Source organism: Pisolithus orientalis (genome assembly GCF_024613125.1).
Source record: "Pisolithus orientalis strain OTSU chromosome Unknown F5J12scaffold_2, whole genome shotgun sequence".
In the NCBI taxonomy this organism is placed as follows: domain Eukaryota; kingdom Fungi; phylum Basidiomycota; class Agaricomycetes; order Boletales; family Pisolithaceae; genus Pisolithus; species Pisolithus orientalis.
Genome location: NW_026260783.1, coordinates 1,600,624 through 1,617,493, shown reverse-complemented (window position 1 = coordinate 1,617,493; position 16,870 = coordinate 1,600,624). Strand labels below are relative to the sequence as shown.

The 16,870-nt window shown below is 47.7% G+C and overlaps 3 protein-coding genes across 3 annotated transcripts; 1 reads left to right on the top strand and 2 right to left on the bottom strand.

Annotated features, from left to right (window-relative positions):
• Positions 1-1,105: 1,105 nt before the first annotated feature.
• F5J12DRAFT_196859 (uncharacterized protein) lies at positions 1,106-3,299 on the top strand. Its single transcript, XM_051738359.1, has 12 exons — positions 1,106-1,185; positions 1,241-1,444; positions 1,496-1,520; positions 1,577-1,630; positions 1,680-1,870; positions 1,922-2,019; positions 2,072-2,242; positions 2,296-2,458; positions 2,516-2,529; positions 2,587-2,702; positions 2,759-2,865; positions 2,924-3,299. Exons 2-12 carry the CDS (start codon positions 1,320-1,322, stop codon positions 3,015-3,017), a joined length of 1,158 nt encoding a protein of 385 aa, XP_051605064.1. The 5' UTR covers positions 1,106-1,185; positions 1,241-1,319; the 3' UTR covers positions 3,018-3,299.
• Positions 3,300-4,586: 1,287 nt separating this feature from the next.
• Positions 4,587-6,489, bottom strand: F5J12DRAFT_779408 (uncharacterized protein; the record flags this gene model as incomplete). Its single annotated transcript, XM_051742377.1, has 7 exons — positions 4,587-4,685; positions 4,749-4,843; positions 4,908-5,047; positions 5,131-5,258; positions 5,553-5,773; positions 5,809-6,152; positions 6,422-6,489. 7 exons carry the CDS (start codon positions 6,487-6,489, stop codon positions 4,587-4,589), a joined length of 1,095 nt encoding a protein of 364 aa, XP_051605063.1.
• A 6,945-nt stretch (positions 6,490-13,434) lies between these two features.
• Positions 13,435-13,937, bottom strand: F5J12DRAFT_798517 (uncharacterized protein). Its single transcript, XM_051744220.1, has one exon. It carries the CDS (start codon positions 13,787-13,789, stop codon positions 13,505-13,507), a length of 285 nt encoding a protein of 94 aa, XP_051605062.1. The 5' UTR covers positions 13,790-13,937; the 3' UTR covers positions 13,435-13,504.
• Positions 13,938-16,870: the final 2,933 nt, after the last annotated feature.

The window sequence follows — 16,870 nt, the reverse complement described above, 5'->3', positions numbered from 1 at the left end:
GCTGGTGTCATGGTCATGACACAGCTCAAGAGCTGGAGAAAATGAAGCTCACCATCAAGTTGGAGGAATGGAACTTTGTGCTTGGAACCTTGCCTTGCAAAAAGGTGTAGCTGGCAGTGAGGATCAAGGCCCTTTATCTAGTAATCAAGATGTTTATCTGCTTTGATAACACTGTATGACAGAATACTCATCATCATTTAGTATGCATTCCCACTCCCCCCCTAGTTGTATTCCTGTCCTGCCCCCCTCCCCCCATATATACATCTGTGTCTGTTTTCACACTACAATAGTATGTAGTAGTATATGTGAATATGGATGTTTGTTTTGTTTGTTATCAGTTCATTTTCATTTGCTAGATCTCTCTATTGATAAGCATGCATGCTTTTTGGCAAAGTTTTAATTTTAAATCAGAGTGTTAATAGCATTATCTACACACCTACTGTTTCCGGGTCACGCGCTTCTTCTGCGGAGTTTGAATCTCCAGTCGGAGATTTAATATTCGCCCACAAACTCACAACTCAACCGCACTTGAGTTTGCTCGCGTGTTTTTTCCTGAGCGGCCCTAATTAATTATAATAGCCAAGATCCATAGGAATCAAAGAGAGGTTTTTTGAAATAGAGCTTCAATCTGAGTCCGAAATTATATATGCTCTAATGAACTTTCTTAGTTTGTGAAAGTTTTGCTCTTCAAAGCGCTGCTGCAGCAATTCCCGTTTCCGAACTGGCTGTAGACTGCTTCCTGTGACCATCTACCACCAGGCAACTTTAACCCTGTACCTATTAACCTCCAACGATGTCCGTGGCTCGGCCTCTGCGAATCTCATGTACGACGTTCAAGATTTCGATTCCCCAAGATCCTGAAGTGACTGACACCGATGAGGCAGATATTGAGCTGCAGAATGCGGAGGATAATATTGAACTTATCGAGTTAATCCTCCCCGGTCGTCGACTCAGAATTCGATCACAGAGTAAAAACTTCTTTCGGGAAGAATTCCCTCAGCCTCTGTAAGAGTGTCTGTTTGACATGCTTGCCGCTCCTGAAGTTCTTCGTACCCAAAAGTACCGTTGAGGGCGAAGCACTCTCATTTGTCGTTTATAGGAAAAAGTGGTATTCTAAAGTCATTCCGGTCGCTAAGTTCGTCCGAGTCAAAGTCGATGATGTACTGTCTAATTCGCTGGAGCAGAGTAAGTCAGAAGATGAACTAGCCCCTTCTTCTGTGTTTCATTCAAATGCTTGTAGAGTTTCAGCTAGTACACAACAATTTGGCCATCACCATTGGACTCTCACCAAGCAGCACTCAGGTCGTACGTGCAAATGGATGGAGTCCCGAAGGGTTCTGATGGAACATCTACAGAATGTAATGCCCGTTCACGATGATTCCGCGCCTCTGAACACTGGTGTCCTGCGTCCTACTACTGAAGACCTCCTGAAGGAGTGCCCTCGGTGAGTACGTCCAACCTCCCACTGCGCAAATATCTGACATTTCTATGCTAGTTTTCGGGTATTGGTAATCGGGCAGGTAGTGAGCGCTGGCCGGCATCACAGAGCTAATTTTTAACGACGATATCATTCCAGTCCGGTGTTGGGAAATCTACACTGATTAGCCAAACCTTTGGAGTCAAGCAGGCAGTTGAGTAACCGAGAACATGTCCATGTTCTTTGCTCATGAAATGCCCAGGTCGCTGAAGATGACGAGCCCGGAGAAGCTGATATTGGGAAAGAACTCATCTCGCTGCAGAACGACCGGTTTGTCTTACATGACAGCAAGGGTTTTGAACCTGCGGAACACAACAATTATAGCAGTGTGAAGACGTTCGTAGAGAATCGTAAACATCAGCCAAACATCAAAGATCAATTGCATGCAGTCTGGTAAGTCAATCCAAGATTCTCATAAGATTCTCATGAACGGTTATGCCATAGGCTGTGCTTCCGAACACCCCTCGTATCTCACGGGGAATGCCTTATGGAACGAAGCGCGGAGAGGTTCTTGCGGGAAGATATAGGTGTCATTGGGGACAGTAAGTACATCAGCACTTTTGTCGCATCTTCCAAGCTCTTGACTGCCGTTAGTTCCGACCATAGTGGTATTCACGAAATACGATAGGCTTCTGGTCAGCTTGCAACTTCAGAGAGTTTCCAACCCTGGCTCAGCTGCAGAAGAGTACTTGGAAAAGCATTGCATCAAGCCTATCCAAGAGTTCACCGGAAACCCAGGTCTAACACATCTCACAGTTAGCTGTGGTGGGTTTAATCCACTTTCACTCCGTTCCACGGTTCAACCGTTATGTTGTTAGAGGACGGCGAGCATAGACAAGGGCTTGAAAAATTGATTGAGCTCACCTATGAGAAAGTCAATGCGGCTTTTGGGTCTCAGCTGGGCATACCATCCCCAGTTTCGGTCGTGACCCAAATGGCACAGAGAGTCTCGCCAAGGTTGAAGGTCGAGGGATCGATAGCGTGAGTTGTGCTCACCCGTTTCCATATCACGACCTGAAGTGTCATTTTCTCATATAGTGTTGGCAAGCAGAGTAAGCAATCGTGTATGGCTGGCAGCTATGTGAAACATTGATACCCATGTTTTGAAGGATATTGGAGGGCATTGACTTCTGGTGCTAATTTTTGGGATCATACGATTCTTGAATGCCTCTCCGTTATTCATACTGACATCGTGTCTGTCTGGAATTTCAATGACCCATCTCAAGTGAGTGTGACTCAATTACCGCTGTAATGATCTACTAAGCGACGTCTGTCCCATAGTATCTCTATAGCACTGAATTTCGAGAACTGATGATGAACCTGGTGGGGACCATTGACTCGTCGGCGCCCCGTCTCCCTCGTACTGACGGTACCAGCAAAATATGCGAGTAAGTACTATTGTGCAGGCCGTCATTACATTACACTTATGAGGTGTCACACGACAAGGTCAGGGGCTTCCTTGCTTACTCTGCCGTTTAAAGCGGGACTGGGCCTCGTACAATGGGTTCATGAAGCATATCGGCGACTGTGGGTGACATGATTTCAGCATTTCCTGCGAGTAACTCTCCTTAGACCGGACGTGCATCGTAAGTTCATGGCTTACGTTGTCGATCTGGTGCACGTCTTGGAGATATTGCTCGCACTCACCGCAAACAACAACGAAAAGAAGCTTTCCCGTGGAGCCATTAGTTTGGCTTTCAATGCATACTATCCGTCGGCAATACAGTGCGACGCTCACCAGAAGATCAAGAGTCGAAACTATATAATCCCGGGTCGCGACGCCGTTCTCGACGAGATAGTTTCTTTAGTTTGGATGAGTGCGATTGACGACAGAGGCATTATAAAGGACCTTGCCAATATTCCACCTGTGGATCTGGAGCGAGACGATGAGTGGTTTATGGTTGCTGACAATTCGCACTCGTTCAATCTTTGAGCTATTCTTCACTGAACAAGAGGTTCTCTTCTCTATCACTGCTACCGCCGCGTTTTGTAATCGTACTACGACATACCTGCAGTACATACGATTTAGCAGATACACCCAGCCCTTTGTCCCTGACAGCAAGGTCACGAGTTGATGTTGAGTGCTCCAGACCGTATTTGGGTATGAATAAAGTACCCAATGGTCTTATCTCGGCTTCAGATCAAACGATCGACTCGCGTCTCATTGTGCAGGATGAGTATAGGCGACCCAATCAACGGACCACCCTGCGCGCTGTGGTCCAGGACCTGAACAGGGTTTCCCGTTGGTGGAAGTGCATCCGCCTCCATCATCTGCAGCATAATTGGCGTGGAGTATTGTACTTACATTTCCACTGGGACCTGGCTGCTCTGGTCGACTTCGTAAACAATATAGCACTGGCCATCGGCATCCTGGAACCAGCTAGGTCAATGGTCCCACCACCCACCACCCGGCGAGCAAGGAGTTGCGCTTGTTGTGTGTAGGGACCCACAGGGATTGTTGAAGTCGCAGGACCAACGCAGTGCCTGTTCTGCGAGGGAGACTCGGCAGCACAGTCTGCACAAAAGTATGTGGGCATCTGGTGTAACGACGGGAAATGGTGGCTGGTACATGTGACAGAGGTGCAGTTTCCTCAGTCGACAACGTCGGGCGCCCTTGAAGAACTGACAGTTGGCGACGGACCAACGTCTGGAAGCGCATCCATGCCATATAGCAGTGTTCACATCGGAGTTAGTTGCATGCGCGTATGTTATTGGGGCATAAACAGTTGCGCGTTGGTTGCTGGTTTATAGCGATTCCCGTTGCACTGCAATAGGATAATTCAAGATTTAGAACGGCATAACTCCCATCCGACACCGCGGATTGATGGAGTACTTACATGTCAGCACGTGTCCTAGCTAAATATTAGACACAGGCGTTGGAAGAATGGCTGAAAACTCAGTTGCAACTCGCAATGCTGTGTTTGGCCTACATTTGTCAAGCTGAATCCTGGAAGATAGATTGGAAGGATGTGTTCTATACCGCTTACTGTGCGCCTGCTCGATCCAACTGAGATGTTTTGTAGCGAGCCTTTGATCTTCATCAGAAGGACATGGAATGATAGAATCACGGTCACGACCAGTCGGTGACAGGTTTAAACCATTTATTCGCTTACTGATGTTGCCCTATCTCGAAGCTATGCCCAGAAACACGTTGATAGATCTCCAGCGCTCCACGAGTATCAACAGGCTCTACCGACCGCTTGCGCCACTACAGTGTTGTCCTTCAATGCTTAGCCTTCGCCTCAGTCACTGGTGTGTGTGTGTAGCGTACATGCTCGATCAGATTGGTAGAGGAAAGCCTCCTCCATATGGGCCTAGCAAACAGTGGGAAGAGACCAGTACTAGCCCATTGTATACTCCGGGCTTCTAGTATGTCGGTGTATTGGCTTGAGTACGTCCATCCATTGCTGCATGCTGGTTTAAGTGGTACCTTTGACATTTGTCGATGTAATGGCCAACACTCTGCTTCTTTGGAGAGGATCCTTCGGCACGGGATCATTGGAAAAAGAATTCCGCCTTGGTAGACAATAGCCCCTTCCGTTTCTCTGTCTCTCCGCTGGTAGTTCTATCCTGAGATATTGCGGAATAGGATAGCAGAGAAGAGGAAGAGAGATCAAATCCTTGTAGAGGCGTGGTGAAATCAGAACACTTACAAAGTGCAAGCCAAGTGCACGTCTGGTAGATACGTATAACATAGCATGGCATATTGCATCTGTGTGTGACCACGAGTGTGTTCAGCATGTAAGCTTTCATCGACCGGCACCTCAACACCGCCCCAATACTTGCAAATTCATCCGTGTCCTCATCGTCGTTTTCATCAAAGGAGAACGACGGAACTCGTCGCAACAACATCGTTCGTTCAGGGTGAGGTGGCCATATTCATCTACTTCGATCGCGATGTTCTCCGCTATTTGTCTTCATCATCCAAAGCCCCTTCCTCGGTCCTACCCAAGCCTTCGTCCAGCGGTAGGCTTGTCGTTCAATATAGATATCTCCTGTGGTGTCCGCGCAGCATGCTCTGCACATTCTAGTCGCTTTCGTATATGATAAGGATGCTCCTGCATACGATGCGTACTTCCGCTTCGACAAGTGCTGCGCAGAGAAGTTCAAGTGCGTCGAGCAGGCGCGTGAGCAGAATAAATAGGGAGGGTTGCGTTCCGGTGTGGTTATGGCATTGCCTGACGTGGGTGTGTTTGACACCTCCAAGAGGGATGGGGGCACGGAGGTGGAGAAGGGAAAGAGCCCCGCGGTCTCGTCTGGACTTGGGTGATCGTTTGCATACACCTAGACCAGTTCCTGAGCATCAACAGAGCCATCGACAGGGGGTATACCTGACAGCCCGTAAAATATATGCCAGTACTGAGGAATGGTCGTGTTTGCAGCGGTGCGAATCATCTGCTCTTTCTCTGGCGGGTAGTAGTACGATCTCCTGTTGACGTCGAGAATGCATGATATGTGGAATCCACACACGATATTCTCCAGGACGGTCGTGGTGGTTGTTCCATTAGCTGGTGTGAAGGCGGGTATACCATTTATCAGGTGGTTTCCGAGCCACAACACCCCTAGGAACTCTGGGATCCATGGAAGTGGCAGTTTTGATCCTGATGCAGCCAACGTAGCGGCGTCGATGTCTGTCAATATGCCACCGCGAATGTGCTGGTAGAATGCTAGTTCTCTAGGGAGAGTTGGTTAAGGAGTAACGAGCCGTCCTCTGTTGTTTGCACCCCTGCGTACCCACCGACCTGTGAGGAGGGCAGCGTGACAAACCAAGAAGCCTAAGAAGCCTGAAATCGAAGCTGTCAACTTCGATCCTCGTGGCCACCTGGTGAATAGCTGGACTGACGTCGAGCGTCCTCAGTGCTGGCGTTGCTGGTAATAGCGAAACGAAGTCCCTGCCCGTAGTCTCAATTTAATTCTGCTTTGCAGTCTGCCAAAGCAGCCTACACTTTGTCATTGAATCGGTGCGCAACCGAAGCAGTGGGCAAGCTCGTCAAAAAGTGGAATTCGTGCATTGTGAAATGCCTACATGAGCCAACCCTGAGCTACGCTTGGGTCCTCAAATGCTGAACTGAACTTGATCGATGATCGGCGCCTTCGTCCACAAGTTATGAAACTGGACAATCTGATTCTGCAAAGTACTGCGGCACCCACTGCATAGCAAAAGCGTTCGTAGACTTGCCATCAATGTTCTCTTCAACGCGAGCACGAAAGAGTCGAATTTCTTATCATAAGCATTCGATATGACAGACGGTCACTAGCGTGGCTGCATATGTACCTGGCCTGTGCTCCAGGCCCAGCGTGGCAGGATTACCTACATGATTGCTGGCTAATGTACTGTACACACAGAGCATGGCACCTGCAACGTGTCCACAGCATATTGGCGCTTAACTTCAAACCTGTCTGAAACTGTCTGATTTATACACCCCAACCTCGAATCCAAGCTGCAAACCCAATGGCTCATAAGCAGTCGAAGAAGCATCCCGGCTCGACCGCATCCAACCTTCCCTCGGTACGCGTTTTATACCTTGCACGCCATGGTATATATTGATCTCCGCCCAAACAGACACAAGGAACGTCTCACCCCTCTGCCGACGCCTCCTTGATCGCTGGAACATCGGCGAATGCCCTTCGAAAGTTGTTGTCTAGGATGGGACGCCTCTCCCTTCGGCCGAACCAGGTTCAATCAGAGCTTCGCTCTACAGAGGCAACCGACACCAGACTTGGCAGCCAAATCAATGTCGCACAACAGGCAATGGTCGACATTAAGCCCATGTCCCGGGTGTTGCAAACAGTAGTTGGTCTTGTTGGACAGGCCGATACCGCGATGACGAATGTTCAAAATATCGAGGAGATTCTCCAGCCTCTTAAATTGTTCAATTCCTTTGTTACCACTCTATCCAGTGTAGGCGCTTTAACCTTCCGATGTCTGCATGTTCTAATGTAAGCGCACAGGTCCACCCTTATGTCCAGTTTTCGCTGGGGATTCTCACCGCTGCTTCTCAAGTACTTCTCTCTTCCCTCTCATGGATCCCTCGCTCATAAAGTCCCCATTAGTTGCTCATTAACCAAGCAAACCTAGACAATCAAGTGGTACTCCTCCTAACTACCGTAAAGGATGTCTACAAATTTCTTATGGAAGACGATACAATTGAGAATATGGATGGCATGAAAGAGACATTACGGAAGATTTCACAGGAGATGAGTGCTGCAGCGCTGTTCATCGTAAAATATTCCAAAAAGAAGAACATCTGTAGGTCCTACGTTCGGTCCCCTGATCTGCTTTGGTATGCTAATGGGATACATTGTCAGTGGTAAGAATCGGCGACAGCCTTGTTTCCGACCTGCAGACCGTCGTCCGTGGCCACGTCAAGAATCTGGGTGACCTGATGCAACAATATCGAGACCGCACGATACGGGACATCCGGATCAACATGTACCATGTACTTGAAGACCTGAACCTCGAAGGCATGGCTTACGCAGAAGGTGCGGGCCTGGATACAACCAAGATATGCCTCGACGGTACCAGGACAGAAATTCTGAAGGATATCACCAACTGGATTACCACATGTGACGTCAATGCCCCTCGCATCTTGTGGCTCCACGGCCGGGCCGGAACAGGAAAGTCTGCCATTGCCCATACAGTTGCGTCGTGGATCGAGGATGTGGGAGCACCCGGCACCTGTTTCTGCTTTGCTCGCGACAGGCAGGCTGAACGACTGGAGGAAAAGATTCTGACTACTATCGCCCGTGATCTGGCGGATCGTGACTCGTCGTTTCGACGAGCTTTGTCGAATGTGGTGTCAAATAACCGCTCTCTCAAGACCACTTGTGATGCTCTGCAGCAGTGGAAGCGATTCATCTTGGAGCCGCTATCGGAGATTAAAGGAGAGATAGTTGGGAATGTGGTTGTGGTAATCGATGCCTTGGATGAAAGTGGGCCGGAGAGATCGAGGAAGGGTATCCTGAGTCTTCTGAAATCGTCAGAAGCTGCCCGTCTGCCAGCCAATTTCCGGATCCTTTTGACGTCCAGACCATTGCCGGATATTGAACGTGTCATGAGGGATGTTCCACATGTGAAGGCAACCTCATTGGACGACATCCATTGGGAGTTGGTGAAACGTGATATACAGCTATATGTTTCCAAGGAACTTGACTGTCTTCCCAGCATTGGAGCAACGGAAGTCCAAAATGTTGTCGACAAATCTGATGGTCTGTTCGAGTGGGCTCGTCTGGCTTGTGAGTTCATCAGGTCAGGTAGAGCTAGAGAAACTTCGAAAGAACGCTACAACGATCTGATGGCTCTCGAGTCGGACGAAGGAAGAACGCTCCTGGATACGACTTACTTGGCAATCCTAGAGGGGGGCATACCTCAATCTGGGAAAGACCTGGAACGATATCGCTCCGTGATGCAGCAAGTCCTGATGACGCTAGAACCTCTTCCTTTGGCAGCCTTGAAGTTGATGCGCGAAAAATTCCCAAACGAGTGGGACCGCTATGATATTGTTCCCATCCTCGAGTTCTTGTCTCCAGTTCTGGGTGGTATTGTGGACCGCGTCTCCCCTGTGCGGCCCCTTCATGGATCTTTCTACGACTTCCTGATGGATAAAGAACGAAGTGGTGTCTATTTCATTGACACAGTCAACACACAGCATGCACGGGACATGGCTTTTGCTGCATTGCAGATTCTTCATGATGGCCTCCAATTCAATATCTGTGCATTGGAAAGCTCATACCTGGCCAATGCTGATGTTTCTGATCTATCAGAGAGAATCAAAGAGAAAATTCCACACCATCTCTCCTACTCCAGTCAATTCTGGGCCCAGCACCTGTGGAAAACAGCATTTGACTTGGAACTTGCATTGCTGGTGAAGGATGTTGTTGGAAGTGAAAAAATTCTGTTCTGGCTGGAGATAATGAGCCTTCTTGGGGTGGTTGGAAAGGGTGTGGATGCACTTGACACTATTGCAACATGGCTAAAGGTAAGTACTCCATGTGCAGTATGTGATAACATCTGACACAATGATGAAGGGACAAGATAGCTTCAAGGATGCATTGACATTGGTAGAAGATGGAATCAAGTTGATCCAGAACTTTGGCAGTGTGATATTGCACAGCACCCCACACCTTTATGTTTCTGCATTGCCATTCATTCCTCCCAATGCATTGTTATCAACAATGCTCTTGCCAAAATTCACAGGTCTTGCTGTAGTGGCTGAAGGAGGTTTGAAAGGTTGGCCAGTTGCACAGCTTCTTCTGCATGGCCATACTTCTTTGGTCAATTCAGTGGCATTCTCACCTGATGGGAAGAAGATTGTCTCAGGTTCAAGGGACAGGACTGTGAGAGTCTGGGATGTTGAGGGAGGTGTGCAGATTGGCAACCCCCTGGAGGGTCATAAAGATGCAGTCAATTCAGTTGCATTCTCCCCTGATGGGAGGAGGATTGTCTCAGGCTCTTGGGACAAGACTGTGAGGGTCTGGGATGTTGAGGGAGGTGTGCAGATTGGCAGCCCCCTGGAGGGCCATACAGATGCAGTCAATTCAGTTGCATTCTCCCCTGATGGTAAGAAGATTGTCTCAGGATCTTGGGACAAGACTGTGAGGGTCTGGGATGTTGAGGGAGGTGTGCAGATTGGCAGCTCTCTTGAGGGCCATACATCTGTAGTCAAGTCAGTTGCATTCTCTCCTGATGGGAAGAGGATTGTCTCAGGGTCACAGGACAACATTGTGAGGGTCTGGGATGTTGAGGGAGGTATGCAGATTGGCAGCCCTCTTGAGGGCCATACAGATTGTGTCAATTCAGTGGCATTCTCCCCTGATGGGAAGTGGATTGTCTCAGGCTCACAGGACAGGACTGTGAGGGTCTGGGATGTTGAGGCTGGTGTGCAAATTGGCAGCCCTCTTGAGGGACATACTTCTGGAGTCTTTTCAGTTGCATTCTCCCCTGATGGGAAAAGGATTGTCTCAGGCTCTTGGGACAAGACTGTGAGGGTGTGGGATTTTGAGGCAGGAGTGCAGATTGGCAACCCTCTTGAGGACCATACAGATGGAGTCAATTCAGTTGCATTCTCCCCTGATGGGAAGAGGATTGTCTCAGGGTCTTGGGACAAGAGTGTGAGAGTCTGGGATGTTGAGGGAGGTATGCAGATTGGCAGTCCCCTTGGGGGCCATACAGATTTTGTCAATTCAGTAGCATTCTCCCCTGATGGGAAGAGGATTGTCTCGGGTTCACAGGACAGGACTGTGATAGTCTGGGATGTTGAAGGAGGTGTGGAGATTGGGAGCTATTTTGAGGGCCATGCAGATGCAGTCAAATCAGTTGCATTCTCCCCTGATGGGAAGTGGATTGTCTCAGGCTCACAAGACAGGACTGTGAGGGTCTGGGATGTTGAGGCTGGTGTGCAAATTGGCAGCCCTCTTGAGGGACATACTTCTGGAGTCTTTTCAGTTGCATTCTCCCCTGATGGGAAGTGGATTGCCTCAGGCTCACAAGACAAGACTGTAAGGGTCTGGGATGTTGAGAGAGGTGTGCAGGTTGGCTGCCCTCTTGAGGGACATACATCTGGAGTCTTTTCTGTTGCATTCTCTGCTGATGGGAAGAGGATTGTCTCAGGCTCTCAGGACAAGACTGTGAGAGTCTGGGATGTTAAGGCAGGTATGCAGATTGGCAGCCACTTTGAGGGCCACACTTCTGGAGTCTATTCAGTTGCATTCTCTCCTGATGGGAAGAGGATTGTCTCAAGCTCCTGGGACAAGACTATGAAGGTCTGGGATGTTGAGGGATGTGTGCAGATTGGCAGCCACTTTGAGGGTCACACTTCTGGAGTCTATTCAGTTACATTCTCCCCTGATGGGAAGAGGATTGTCTCAGGCTCTCAGGACAAGACTGTGAGAATCTGGGATGTTGAGGGAGGTGTGCAGATTGGGAGCCATTTTGATGGCCATACAGATGCAGTCAAATCAGTTGCATTCTCCCCTGATGGGAAGAGGATTGTCTCAGGCTCACAGGACAGGACTGTGAGGGTCTGGGATGTTGAGAGAGGTGTGCATATTGGTAGCCCTCTTGGGGGTCATACTTCTTCAGTCAAATCAATCATATTCTCTCCTGATGGGAAAAGGATTGTCTCAGGCTCACAGGACAACACTGTAAGGGTCTGGGATGTTGAGACAGGAGTCCAGATTGGCAGCCCTCTTGAGGGTCATACTTTGGGAGTCAACTCAGTTGCATTCTCCCCTGATGGGAAGAGGATTGTCTCAGGGTCTTGGGACAAGACTGTGAGAGTCTGGAATGTTGAGGGAGGGATGCAGATTGGCAGCCCTCTTGAGGGCCATACAAATTGTGTCAATTCAGTGGCATTCTCCCCTGATGGGAAGTGGATTGTCTCAGGCTCAGAGGACAAGACTGTGAGAGTCTGGGATGTTGAAGAAAGTGTGCAGGTTGGTAGCCCTCTTGAGGGCCATACTTCTGCAGTCAGCTCAGTTGCATTCTCCCCTGATGGGAAGAGGATTGTCTCAGGCTCACAGGATAACACTGTGAAGGTCTGGGAGGCTGATCACTATCCTGGAATGACCAGTGTCCATGAGAAGTTGACAATAGTGGTATCCAACCCCTCCAGTGTACTCCCCCCTGCAGATGGTATGTATCTCCACCCTTTATGCATTCTCATTTCACTCAACCAGAAATGCAGGTATCAAAGAAAATCCCATTTGCTTTTCATTTGACCCCTTACATGCACTGCATGACAGTACTCCACTCATTGATGAGTCCATGCAAAAGGATGCTATGCTGGGCCAACCAGTCAAGTTGAAGGATGATGGTTGGATCAGAGGTCCAAAGGAACAGCTACTCCTTTGGACCCCCCCAGCACTTAGAAGGCCATTTTATTCAATGTGGACCTCAGTAATCCTTCCTAGAGGCTGTTGCCCAGAGTTGGATTTAAGCCAGATGGCCCATGGCAAGCAATGGCAGAAATGTTTCCATGCCACACAGTGAAATGACTCAGGGTACACTGATTTAGGGTTATCCATGAAACTTGATACTTACATGCCTGTTGATGTATTGCCAGTTGACACACTATCTCCAACCATCACTATACCCTACCAATTGTATATCTGCCATCCAGTATTACATACTGCATGTTGTCACCACTTACTTTGCCTCCCACTTTGTGATATCCTGGCCAAAGTACATATATCACACATGTCATACAGTATGTACTTACATTTAGACAAAATACAATTTTGATGCCCAACATATAGAGAGTGGTAGGCTGAGTCTGAACCTCAGCTGAGTTTGAAAAATTTGATACTAGTGGCTCACTAAGCCCTTTTCTCTATCTCATTCACATTCTGTTCATCATGTCCAACTTGAGACTGATTGCCACACCTGACAACAAAAATAAAGGCTGGGTCATCATTGACTGGACCCAGGTGCCAGATGAGGCCATCAAGTATGACACCAATGACAAGGAGGAGGTGATGAAGGCCAAGTTGAAGGAAAGGAAAAGGCAGAAGGTGGTGTAGGTCAGGCAGAAAAGCAAAGTATGGGAGTTCAGGAGACTCCCAAGGGTAGATAGAAGTGGGTCCAGTTCAACCCAGAGGAGCTCCATGCTTGGAATGGTGAAGAGATGAAGTAGGAGATTGGAATTGGATAAAATGAATGGAGTGGTGAGATGAGCAAGTAATGGTGTCTGGAGGTTGAGGGCTTGTCACTATCTTTTAATTGCAGTCTTCAATACTTGCTGTCTTGCTGTATGGTTTCACTGCCTCTTTTTATTGTGTACTGTAGACCAAGAGGTGTGTGATGTTAAAGTCTTGTACACTAACTGCAGAAGTCAAGGGGGGGGCCCCACCCCCCATGACAGTCACAAAATTACTATGTTTAGGTCATCATGTGCACTTTAGAATAACAGAATTATTTTCAAATGGCAGGGACCCTGTTCACCACAATACAAGGAGAGCTACAAATGACAAGTTGGATTTTGCATCAGATGTGAACACAATGTGACAACAAAAGTACTTGAAATGATTCTAAAGCATCACATGAATGACAGTACAGTTTTTTTGAGCATCAAGTGAGTGTAATGGCAGTGGGGAAAAAAGAGAGACAAAACTATGTGTGAGCTCATTGGCCTCCAGACAAACAGCTACCCCCAGTGGTGACTGCCCTTGTGCTGCTGCCCTTCCTCTTCTGCCCAGTGGAAACTGCTGAATCCCTGTAGTTCTCCTTCTCAGCAATGAGTGTAAAAGCAGGGTGAGCAGGAACACCAGCTTTCTTCTCCTCAGTGGGTGTGATGTATAAGATGTCAAAGACATGGCAGGGTAAATGGTGACCCATCACCTTTCCAGGATGAGTGTACTCTGGATGGAAGAAACTGAGGTGCTGCTTCATGTCATAGTGCCAAACTGCATCTCTGAACTTGGTATCACACCCATGGTGGACACATAATGGACAGATGACAGGGACATTGTGGCATGGGTGGGCAGTGGATCCTCACTCCCCAAATCCATATTTGAAGGGGATTTGGTAAACACAGCATGTATTGATCTCTTTCATGCATTTGGTTGACTTCAACTTGACTGTGCAATCAGGATGACCTGAATGTCCACAGAAACCACATGGAAACAACTGACCAACAGTGGAATACAAATCAGTCTCTCCTACCCCTCGTGATGCATGAAGGATGTGTGTGCCCATATGAGAATGTAAGTCTGCAGTTGGTTTTCGACAGAGAGAACAGTTCACTTCTACACCATTCCCACTACCAGCACACAACATGACTCTTGCTTCTTTGCAAGACAACACTGGACCACCTGAAAGTATTTTAGTACAAGGTATATAGTAGTCTTGGATAATCTTACCATTCATTGAGTACAGAAAGCTTGAATTTGAGCTCTGCATCAGTGTGATACTCAAGACAGTGAGTTTTGAATCCACAATCTGCTTCCACAACATGTTAACAGCTACCACAAGGGCTGTAAACTGACCACTATGCTTAAGAGTGATGCTGCTAGAAATGCCTGTTTTGACAGGGAGGGAGCAGCTAGGGCATTCAAGAATGTGAAAGCCATTATCTGGTATTAAAACTGTGAGGGCATCATGAGTGTACAGAATGAAAAATGCCCAAGGAGTCCCCATGTTGAGGAGTTTGTCTATTTGATTGTGAGAAAGCTGTGCTTGAGATGCAGAACTTGGATGTGGAAGGTGAGAAGATGTGGAAGGAGAAGCAAGAGATGTGGTGGTTATGCGAAAAGTGGGCTCAAGCCCATTAGGTGATTTGAAAGGTGATAATGCAGCTGGTGCAGATAGGCTACAATAATCAGAATACAGTTTGGGGCCTGTGTGCGATTGGTGCCATGATAGGGTAGTATTAGTTGCTGGGTATAACCAGGTTTGAGAATTCTGGGACTTGACCAAGCTCTGAGTGGGATTATCTAGGTTTGGTATGGAATTGGGTAACATTCTAATGTGTCAGAGCAATGTCAGGGATAAATGGCAAGCACATCCATGCAATAGCAATATCCTTGGTGGAGGAATGAAGGAATGAGTTGAGAAAGAGAGCAGACAAGGAGTGAATGTATGCATTGACTGTATCAGGGGCTATTTCCATCCTGATTTGGACATATCATACAGATCATTGAATTCCTCATATCTCAATAATAACTGCAATTGAAAAGAAACTAAGTGTATAGAATGATAGAGTATATAGTATATTTGGTCCCTTTACTGAGGTGCAGAGCAGATAAATGCTAAATTGAATGTGCTAGGATGAAGTCAAGTGAAATTGCTGCAGTAGCCTCAATTTCGCCCAAAAGGGAATAAAAACAAGACCCCAGACACCAGTTAGCAGGATGCCTGAAGTGGGGTTGGTGTTCAGAATTCTCCGAATGCACACCTCTTGCTGTAGACCTACACTAGTCTGCAAAAATTGCTGACTAATCTACCAAAAATGCGCCACAAAGGTAGGTTGAGTATCACTAATGTAAATCAAAGCAAATACACAGTAGAAAAGATAAAATAATTAAAACTCCTTAGTAGGGAGGACTTGAGAACCTCACTGTCCTCAGTCAACAAAAAAGGGGGTTCAAACTGAAGGAACAGGTATCACATCGAAGACAAGTCTAGAAAACAAAAGGCATCAAGCTTTGAAACAGAAACAAGAAGACCATTAAAAAAAGCCAAAAGTCCACATGACTCACTTCACCAACTCACAAGGGACATGACCAGAATCAAGAAGTGAGCTGGCACAGGCACATTGCTGGGGAGAAGGTTCAGCCAGAGGGGAGCTACAAACTTGAATTGAAGGCAGAGGAGACAAACAAGGTTGTTTGATGTCAGTTCATTGAACTTGAAGCCAGGAGGAGGGGTTGAAGTCGAAATGACTGAGCTCTTGGGGCCCTAGGGCATGAGGAAACATGGCCAGCAGAGGTTGAGGAGTGCTCAACAAACCTCAAGCTTGAATCAGTCACTTTAACTTGGGCACCTTGACTTTGAGCTGAATTTGGGGGCTCAGCATGAACATGACAAGGGAGGGAGAGTCCTGGAGAGGACAGAGGTGAAGCAGGGGAAGGTACCTGTGAACTTGAACTACCATGACCATGAGCCAGGGCCCAGAAGTTGAGCTGCTCCCTGAGAATTTGCCTGAGAGCCTTTTGAAGGATTCCTGACCTGTAGGTAGTACAACTCAGCCATGAATGACCCTACACCTGCCTGACACTAGATATGAAGTGCACACAGTGCACTGAGCTCAAACATGACCTTCTTGGCCACAGAAGTAGCAGAAACTGAACCTCTCAAAGGCAGAAGGTTGCTTCAAGGCTCCCTGATGAGCAGGGGAGTCATTTGAGTGACAGTTGAGTCAAGGGGTACTCATCAAAGTCAAACTGAGCTGTGGGGAGGGCTTACTTGAGGCTGGATGAGAATTCAAGTCATTCAAAACCAACTCAAAGCAAAGTCAGATGTGACTCGGAGCCCCTTGAAGAGGCATGGGGACACTCAGGCTCAAAACTGGATGAAGGGGACTGTTTGAAGGCAACTCAAAGCAGGGAGGGGGTTTACTTGAAGTCAGAGGTCACTTTGAAGAGGATGCTGGCTATTTGAAGCTGAAGCAGGTTTGACTTGATGAGGGGGGTCCAAACTCCACCATTTCCCTGTGCCATCACCAACCAGCTGGTTCAACAACACATACCTATTGTGATGAACAATATCAACAAAGTGCCAGGAGAGATCTGAGGCATGCTGAGGGAACCAGAAAAGGAGGCTGGTCACCACCTTCTTTGCAAGCTGAAATGAAAGGCCTCAAATGAAGAGCCTTGACTGTGCCTTGATGTCCAAAATACCCTGCTTCACAAGCACTTCAGTCAACCCCCTTTGAAGACCTATTAGGTCTACATATT